This window comes from Dromiciops gliroides, chromosome 2 (genome assembly GCF_019393635.1).
Source record: "Dromiciops gliroides isolate mDroGli1 chromosome 2, mDroGli1.pri, whole genome shotgun sequence".
Classification (NCBI taxonomy): domain Eukaryota; kingdom Metazoa; phylum Chordata; class Mammalia; order Microbiotheria; family Microbiotheriidae; genus Dromiciops; species Dromiciops gliroides.
Window position 1 is genome coordinate 175,260,266 of NC_057862.1, and position 8,542 is coordinate 175,268,807.

Here is an 8,542-nt window from a genome sequence, read left to right on the forward strand (position 1 = left end):
GCTCTGCAGTGGGGAACAGAGAAACAGGAGGCAGGTGAGAAAGGGGTTTATCACACAGCAGTTGAATATGTTCGGTCTTCTGCCACATCCAAAGAGACGGTCCTCTCTAATGGTGGTGGTGCCGAGGTCCTGGACGGATGAGGAGGCTGCCATAGGGCTCTTCTTGCTCCACATACAGAACCTGCTGTGCTGACAGCACTGAAGAGGATGGAAAGTGAGTAGATTGGGATAGGGGAAGCTCTTGAGCCTGGCCACCCTGCTCCCTCTGCCCATGGCTCCCTCCACACACCCTCAGCTCACCCAAGAGCAAGTAGAAGACCCGAGCAGCCACCCGACGGGGAGCAAAGGGAGGAATCAGGTTGTTGAAATCTACTTCTCCCGAAGCCTGTAACTCCATTATAATAGCCCTGTGGGGGCAAAGAAACACTTTAGTACCACAGAGCTTTCTGCACTTACTGTAGGCTACATCCTTCCCCTCTCATCTCTCTGCTCCCATCAGTACCTTTGCACAGCCTCTGGTGAGAGGAGCTGCAGATCTGGGGCCAATTGCAAGGGGAGTTCAGGCTGTTCTGGTAGCTCAGGGACCACAGGCAGCACAGGCACCTCCACCTCCGCCTCACCTAAGCCCCTTGGAGGACACAGGTGTCACCTGGGAGGTGGTAGTCATAGTGGCAACAGAAGAGCAAGGTTCTCTTTTCTCCCCTCCCACCATGCTTTCTTCCCTTAATGTCCTTGTCTCTTACCACCTCTCTTCAGGAGGAATGAAACTGAGGCGGGACCGCTCTTCCTCAGTAGCCTCCAAGGAGAGTTCTGTTGTGGAGGAAATGGTCTGAGAGGGTCTGTCCCTTTAATGTCATCATTTCCACTCACTCCCATTCTCCCAAGATTTACCTGAAGACAATAGTAGGGGACCACTGGGCTCTTGGGCATCTCGAAGAGTCTAAGGGTGAGAGAGAGGGGGACAGTGATGAACATTTCCAGGTAAAGCAGGATTTGGAGGGATCATTTTGTGATGAGTAGAGTTGAGCAGGCACCTCTATTTCACTGATTGTCTCAGCCTTTCTCCTTTCCTCTAACTGCTCAACTACAGATTCAGGCTCTTGGGGTTGCCGATATTGGAACTCCTTTGGAGGGACCCGGGCACAGCGAGTCCAGAGACTTAGTAGCTCTGGGTGGAGCCATCCAGCTGGGGAAAAAGGAGAGAGGTTGGATGGGAATTTGTGTTCTGGGAGTAGAGGGATTAAGGTCTAGGTTGCACATATGTGTAAGGTGGAGGGTGAGCTCTCCATTATCATCCCCCAACCCTATTCTACCACTTACCATAGACTGGGGTTCTCAACAGCTCTGCAGGGCTCTTCATCTGACTGGAAGGCTGCACCATTGGCTGTATTGAAGAGAAGGGAAGGTGACAGCATTAAAGCTTAAAAGGCTTCTATCACCTAGTCCAGTCTCCTCCTTGAGGAATCAAGCCCAGAGCGGTGGTGACTTTCCCAGTATCATAGAAGTTGTAAGTGGCAGAGGTGACATCTGAGCCCCATCCTTCAGCTCCAGATCTTTCCTCTGCCCCCACTGTCTTCAGATGGTAGGCTTATCACAGAGAGAATATTCGTATTACTACCTCCACCGTATCGTCTGGCATGGGACTGAAGCTGCTCTATGTTGCCCTTTCTCTTAGATTCTCAATTCTTATCCCCTTCTTTCATCACCTGAAAGCCCTGCAGTCCCATGACCTCTCTCATTGCCCAACGGGAGTCTTGCCCTATACTCACACAGTCCCAGGTATGGGCATGGGTTTGTACAACTTGTTTTTGGAATTCCTCTGCAGTAATCTGGGTCACCTCATCATACAACTGGAGCCGGCGACGGGAAGGTGGAGGCTGAGGTGGTAGGGACAACTCTGAGAGAATCAGCTGTATTGTGGGGAATGGTATCTGTTAGCCTTGTAGTTTACCTACTAGCCTGACCCAGATTCACTCAAGACTCTTAATAGAAGCTCCCCAAAAAGGGTTAAAGAAGGCTGAACAAGTGGGAAAGGAGAGGCGGGGTGTGCAAGGGCTTGGGGATGAGGGTGGGGTGTAATACTTACTTCAGGGCTGCTGGGGACCCGAACAGGAGACTCTAAAAGGCTGGGCATACGAGGCAGAAGCAGCTCCATGTCTGGGATCTCTTCTGCCAAGAGCAACACAGGCATTGTGCTTCTACCCCCAGACCTTGGCCACCCTTGGAATACTAAACCCCGTCCCAACTCCCTGAAGTATAGGTAGGGCTGGAGAGAGTTGGGACTTTTAAGTACTTTTAAGTATCTGGGAAGGAGAACTTCCCCAGAGAGCCAAAGTGGTAGAATATTAGGCTTTTGGAAACTGAGAGGCAGTGAAAAGACAGGGTTGACCACTCACCTTGGGGTGGAGGACCTTCCTCTGGGACTGGTAACCCAGGCTCTTCAGGGACTAGTTCCTTCTCTAAGAAGGGTTCTGCCACCTCTTGGATCCTGGAGGCAAGGCAAAGAATTGGACCTTGGCTTTGAACTACCACCCACTCCCACAATCACTCAGCTTCTGAAATGAAATCCTGCTCTGCCCGGATTACCGTGGGGGAGGTGAGGGAGACAGCCTAGGGATGATTTCCTGCTCAGGGACTCGGGGAATTTCCACCAACTCTCCAGCTGAGAGGGAGACAGAAGGTAGAGGGGATGGGATGGAATGATTTCCTTCCCGTCAGCCACCTCATCATTAGATGGTTCAAAAGTACTCCCTTTTCCTCCTTTCTAACGTCAGTTAAGACTGTCCTCCCATCCCTATCCCTGCAAAAGAGCTGACCATCTGGGACAGGATGTATTCGGGGGCTGAGGTGCTCCTGGGAAGGGTGGATCTTGGCCTTTTCCTCAGACAAAATAGTTTCATCCTCTGCAGCCATCAGCAGGTCCAGGTCATGATTCGAGATTTCTGGTAGGTCCTTCTCACCCTGTGGAGACAGTACCCTGGACAAAATAAGCACATTGGTAGGGAAAAGAGAGCCAAGGAGATAGCAATTGGGACTAGGTCCATGAGAGAACTAGGAAAAGCCCATTAATGGGTGGGAGGATGTGGCAATTCAGGGGCCTGTGGCTGTTCTCAAGTCTAGGGAAGGGAAATGATTGCCCTCCGTTTCTAGACTCCCAATTCCAGTATCCTGCTTACCTCGATGCGCAGCACGTGGATTGGCTCTACCTCCTGAAGGGTGATGGTTTCAGGAAGCGGGACAGTGATGGGGGATTTGTCTAAGAGAAGGAGATGACGTCAGTACCACTCCTCCGGGCTTCATAGTTCCATAACCCTATGTGCCTTCCTATGTCCCTTCCCAGAAAGATGATTTCTCTGGCCACCTAATTGGCCCCATGGGAACCAGGAAAACTGCTCACCTGACTTCCTGGGTTGAGGGTAGACCTGAGGAGGGCTCTCTTTAGCAATCCTCTCAGGGGTTGGGGCTTCCAGGAGGTGTCGAACCTTTGGGCAAAGCATATGGTTTAGTCGTGGGCTTCCCGCTGATTTCCAAATGGTACTTAACAGAAACTACTCAAGTTCCCTCCCCTAAGCACCTTTTCTTCCAATGTCAAACCTACATATGCCACCAAATAACTCATAATGGGTTTATATTCCACATAGAAAATGACTAGCTAGGTGTTGCCTAGGTGGCTTTAGGCAAGGTCACAGCACTATCCCATCCCTGGATACGGGAATATCTGTACCGAGAAGTACTTGGTTCCTCACCCCGGGCAGTTAGACACCACCAACAATGAGGAGGCTAGTGTGGTATTCCCACAAATCTCATACATACCTGTGGGATGCTGAGGGGACTAGGAAGGTATGGGTCAATGGCCATCACTCCAAAGAAAGGGTCAGGGGCATCTTCCAAGGCCTCCATTGTGGTCAAGGGGTCAGCCAGTAAGAGACCGGGTCTGTGTGAGAAGTACTTAGAGGGAGGGGGCAGCTAGGTGGTACACTGGATAAAGCACCAGCCCTGGATTCAGGAGGACCTGAGTTCAAATCGACCTTGACGCTTACTAGCTGTGTGACCCTGGGCAAGTTACTTAATCCTCATTGTTTCCTCCCCCCCCCCCCCAAAAAAAAACCAACCAAACAAAAAAGGAACCCTTTAAAAAAAAAAAAGTAGAGGGAAAGGATGGACCAGGGTAAGACCAAAACTATGGTCAGGAAGAGGCAGACATGGGATAGAAATGAAAGGAGTTAGGGGCAGCTAGGTGGTACAGTGGATAAAAGCACTGGCCCTGGATTCAGGAGGACCTGAGTTCAAATGTGGCTTCAGACATTTGACACTTAATAGCTGTGTGACCCTGGGCAAGTCATTTAATCCTCATTGCCTCAAAAAAAAAAAAAAGAATTAGCGGTTTGGGGCAGCTAGGTGGTGCAGTGGATAAAGCACTGGCCCTGGATTCAGGAGCACCTGAATTCAAATTTGACCTCAGACACCCTGGGCAAGTCACTGAACCCTCATTTGCCTTGCAAAAACCAAAAATGGTTGGCACAAGTCACAGAGAGGGTCGGAGGCAGGAGGAAAAAAAAGTATAGTAGGACACACTTGGAAATGAAAGGAGTTGGGGGCTAGGGTTGAGCTGGGAAAAGTTCCACATCCCTGGCCCTGGGGTCAAGTACTCACACATCTGTTTCCACCATATCAATACGGATCTGCTGTTGGGCTCTGTGTAGGCGCTCTAGGATGTGCTGGATATCCTCTGTGGGATAGGCAAGGACACAAAGTGAGAAGGCAGAGGACAAACTGTGCCTTGCCTTCCCCATAGCCCATGTGTCTCCTCCCATGACCCTCTTGCCCTTCAACTTTCTCAACCCAGCCAGCCCTTTGCTTTCTGAGGTGACCTGCCTCATCTCCCTGACTCCACCATCCTCATCCTCCATTGCTACCTTACCCACGAGGTACTGGCACTGGCGGAAATAGACACGGATAACACCAAACTGGAGCTGGGCAGAGAGATAAAGGGAGAATCGGGGCCTGGGGACACCTGGCAGAGGTGGCTCTACTTGCACCAGAATGTACTGCAGGATCTTCTCACTGTGGGAGCAACAGCCTTACCTGGTGAATCTCCAAATGACTACCAATGTCCCTGCCTCGAGCCGTCAACCACTCTATTCTTTGTCCCAGCATCTTCCCACATTTTTCCTCCCCCACCTTAGTCCCTGAGTAGTGACAGTACTAATCTCGAATATTTACTTTCTTCTGCCTCCTCTCTCCCCACTCCGCCCCACATTGCAGGGGCTCTTACCAGGTCTCCGCCACATCCACCTTCAGGTATTCACGTTTCACTAACCTCGTGCCACCTGTTGCTGCCAGCCTAGAGTAGACAGGAGTGGAAGAATCAGTAACATTTATGGTTTCTAAAATGTCAAACACATGAACCAACCTAGTGGGGAAGCCTTGGAGAGGTGAGGGTGCTCCCTTACCAAGCTCACAGAATATTACAGATGGAAAGGCCCCTCTATTTTTTCGGTAATTAATATCAATTAATTATGGCTAGCTAATAATAAATGAGGTCAGTCAGTAGCACTCTTGGGAACCAGAGATGACTTTTGGGGACCAGTGAGTTTTTGTTTTGTTTTTGTTTTTGTTATTTTTTGCAGGGCAACGGGGGTTAAGTGACTTGCCTAGGGTCACACAGCTAGTAAGTGTCAAGTGTTTGAGGCTGCATTTGAACTCAGGTCCTCCTGAATCCAGGGCCAGTGCTTTATCCACTGTGCCACCTAGCTGCCCCAAGGTATTTTTTTGTTTGTTTTGATCATAAAAGTATTATTTTCCAGTTACATGTAAAGATAGTTTTCAACATTTGTTTTCATAGGATTTTTAGTTCCAAATTTTTCTCCCACCTTCCCTTCCCTCCCCCCTCCCCAAAAAGGCCCCTTTAGAGATTTAGTTCAACTGCCTCCTTTACAGATGAGGAAACTGGTTTAAAGAATTAGTGGTTTAGGGGCAGCTAGGTGGCACAGTGGATAAAGCACTGGCCCTGGATTCAGGAGGACCTGAGTTCCAATTCGGCCTCAGACACTTGACACTAGCTCTGTGACCCTGGGCAAGTCACTTAACCCTCATTGCCCCTCAAAAAAAAAATTAGTGGTTTGGGTCACCTAGGAGATGCAGTGAATAAAGCACTGGCCCTGGATTCAGGAGCACCTGAATTCAAATCTGACTTCAGACACCCTGGGCAAGTCACTGAACCCTCATCTGCCTCACAAAAACCAAAAACGTTTGGCACAAGTCACAGAGAGGGTTAGAGGCAGGGAAAAAAAAAAGTATAGTAGCACACACTTTTGGAGGGCAGCTAGGTGGCGCAGTGGATAAAACACTGGCTCTGGATTCAGGAGGACCTGAGTTCAAATTCGACCTCAGACACTTGACACTAGCTGTGTGACCCTGGGCAAGTCACTTAACCCTCATTGTCCCACAAAGAAAGAAAGAAAGAGAGAGAGAGAGAGAGAGAGAGAGAGAGAGAGAGAGAGAGAGAGGAAAGAAAGAAAGAAAGAAAGAAAGAAAGAAAGAAAGAAAGAAAGAAAGAAAGAAAGAAAGGAAGGAAGGAAGGAAGGAAGGAAGGAAGGAAGGAAGGAAGGAAGGAAGGAAGGAAGGAAGGAAGGAAGGAAGGAAGGAAGGAAGAGAAAGAAAGAGAGAAAGAAAGAAAGAAAAAGAAAAAAAGTATAGTAGAGAGTTAGAGGCAGAAAGCTGGGGGCAAGAATCTTAGTCTCTGGACTCTCGGGTCTTTCTCTTCCACCCCACCCCCTTCACTCCCTTCACCCCCTCACCAAATAGTGGCAAAGCAGCCACTGTGGCGCTGAAGCACGTTTGGGTAGTAGAACATCTTCACTTTGCAGTCTTCTGTCCACCAACTTTCTGAACGTATACTCAAAACCTTTTAAGGGGGCTGTGTTTCTTGGATCCTTAGCAGCAATGAGTTACCTAGGAGGCTCTCCCCACTAATTCAATAAAGATTTGGGCGTACAAATAGATTATCAAGAGGTAGATATAACTAAAGAAAACAGCGAATAGGTGTATAATCTATAGATACATAGAGTTGTTGGGATAAAACGCGGGTGGGGGGGGCGGGGATAGATATATTTACTGACTAGAGGTTGACTTCTAGAGGACAGGGAAGTGGCTTCTCACACTCCTTGGAGATGAAGTCAGGCGTGGCAGTATTCCAATCTGGCCCCGGCCGGTCACTCCGAACCCCCAAGGGGGCTTTGGCTGGGAGACACTGCCTCGTGGGAGAAAATCCTGCGGGGGCAGCGGGGCAGCCTCGGCCCCAGGAGGGGAGGTGGGGAGTCCTGTGTGCCACCTCTTGATGCTCAGGCCCAGTAGGAAACCAGGAGGAAAGTGGATCCCCGGCCCTTAACAACAGACTCTCCCCCCGACCCCAGTGCAGTGGGGTTTGACTGTCCCGGAGCTGAGTCGAGGCACAGTGCAGGGAGACTTTCGCAGCAAGATTCCCTGGTCCGACCTGTCCACTAGATGGATGCAGACTACAGGGGGCGCGCTCCCTCCCTCTTCAGACTTCTCCTGATTGGATGGTGGTCCTCCAGGGAACGGCCAATCAGGTACAGATGCCAAGAAGCAGCATTCGCTTCCCTTAGAGCTTCCAGATCTGAACCTCAGACTCTCTTCAGCAGCCCGCGGTCGGCAGCCCTGGATGCAGCGTGCTGACCAATCAGAAATGCTCCTCGGGAGGACTAAATTAAGTGGGCTGACCAATCAGCTTCTGCTCTTGCATTCCTTCTTCCCCACCCCCAGCTCCCCAGCCTAGTGACAGAACTGAGGTTCCAGACATTTGGGTAGAGGCCTGACTGACCAATAGGAGCGCAGAATGGCTGTTTCCTGCGCCTGGAGCAGCGGACCCTGGTAACAAATCCTTCTCAGCCAATAGAGAAGCGAAGGACAGTTGGATGCCGTCTGTGGTTGGCCCCTGGAATGTCGCTTCGTGCCCTTTCCTTCGCCCCACATCAGGAATTTACTTAATTATTACCGAGAATCCCGCGATGTGTTCAGTAACTCATGGGGGGCACTGAGAATAATGGGCAACCCATACATCAAAAAGCATTTATTAAAGCTCCAACTTCCAGGTATACAACAAACAAACACTCTGGCTTGTCCTCAAGAAATTTAGTCTAACTACGACTGAAAAGTATTTATATGACCACAGTTGACAATGCTAGCATCTGTACTCGGGATTTTAAAGATTAAGGGACCAGGCCCTGCAAAGTTACTCTATTTGAGACCCTGTAGAATCTATCATAATGTAATCTCCAGGGTGGGTGTCCTACTCATTCTATTCATAATACATCTTGACCTTTGAATAATCCTTTTGTGCAGTAAAGTGCTTGATAACTGTCTTGAATTGACGTAGAAATGAAACAAATAGTAAAGAGCCAAATGAATAGCTGATTGAGGGAGAAGGAAAGGAGGAGCCTTGTAACTGCCAGAGATAGAGGGATGATTGCAAGGTCAGTGGGATGTGTCAGAGAGAGAAAAACCAACACAATACTTAACC

General features: G+C 49.5%; 1 protein-coding gene across 6 annotated transcripts; it reads right to left on the minus strand.

Moving 5' to 3' along the window:
• Positions 1-63: 63 nt before the first annotated feature.
• On the minus strand, positions 64-7,857 carry REC8 (REC8 meiotic recombination protein). Of its 6 annotated transcripts, none has more exons than XM_043980026.1 (20): positions 7,162-7,857; positions 6,801-6,971; positions 5,276-5,344; positions 4,922-5,064; positions 4,654-4,729; positions 3,814-3,934; positions 3,398-3,482; positions 3,177-3,256; positions 2,817-2,961; positions 2,587-2,662; positions 2,397-2,488; positions 2,087-2,169; positions 1,770-1,910; positions 1,321-1,384; positions 1,035-1,186; positions 892-940; positions 744-810; positions 503-628; positions 301-407; positions 64-198 (listed from the first exon to the last, which is right to left on the minus strand). In XM_043980026.1, exons 2-20 carry the CDS (start codon positions 6,854-6,856, stop codon positions 107-109), a joined length of 1,824 nt encoding a protein of 607 aa, XP_043835961.1. In that variant the 5' UTR covers positions 6,857-6,971; positions 7,162-7,857; the 3' UTR covers positions 64-106. The 6 variants fall into 6 exon arrangements, with proteins under 6 accessions (XP_043835961.1, XP_043835959.1, XP_043835962.1 ...); XM_043980024.1 differs by having other exon boundaries at positions 7,122-7,857; XM_043980027.1 differs by lacking the exon at positions 1,770-1,910 and having other exon boundaries at positions 7,122-7,857.
• Positions 7,858-8,542: the final 685 nt, after the last annotated feature.

Coding starts and splice junctions, on each gene's coding strand:
- REC8 (XM_043980026.1), bottom strand. CDS start 6,856: ATGTTCTACTACCCAAACGTGCTTCAGCGCCACAGTGGCTGCTTTGCC. Junction 2,663..2,816: donor AATACATCCTGTCCCAGATG/GTCAGCTCTTTT, acceptor TCTCCCTCTCAG/CTGGAGAGTTGGTGGAAATT. Junction 629..743: donor ATTCCTCCTGAAGAGAGGTG/GTAAGAGACAAG, acceptor GTGTCCTCCAAG/GGGCTTAGGTGAGGCGGAGG.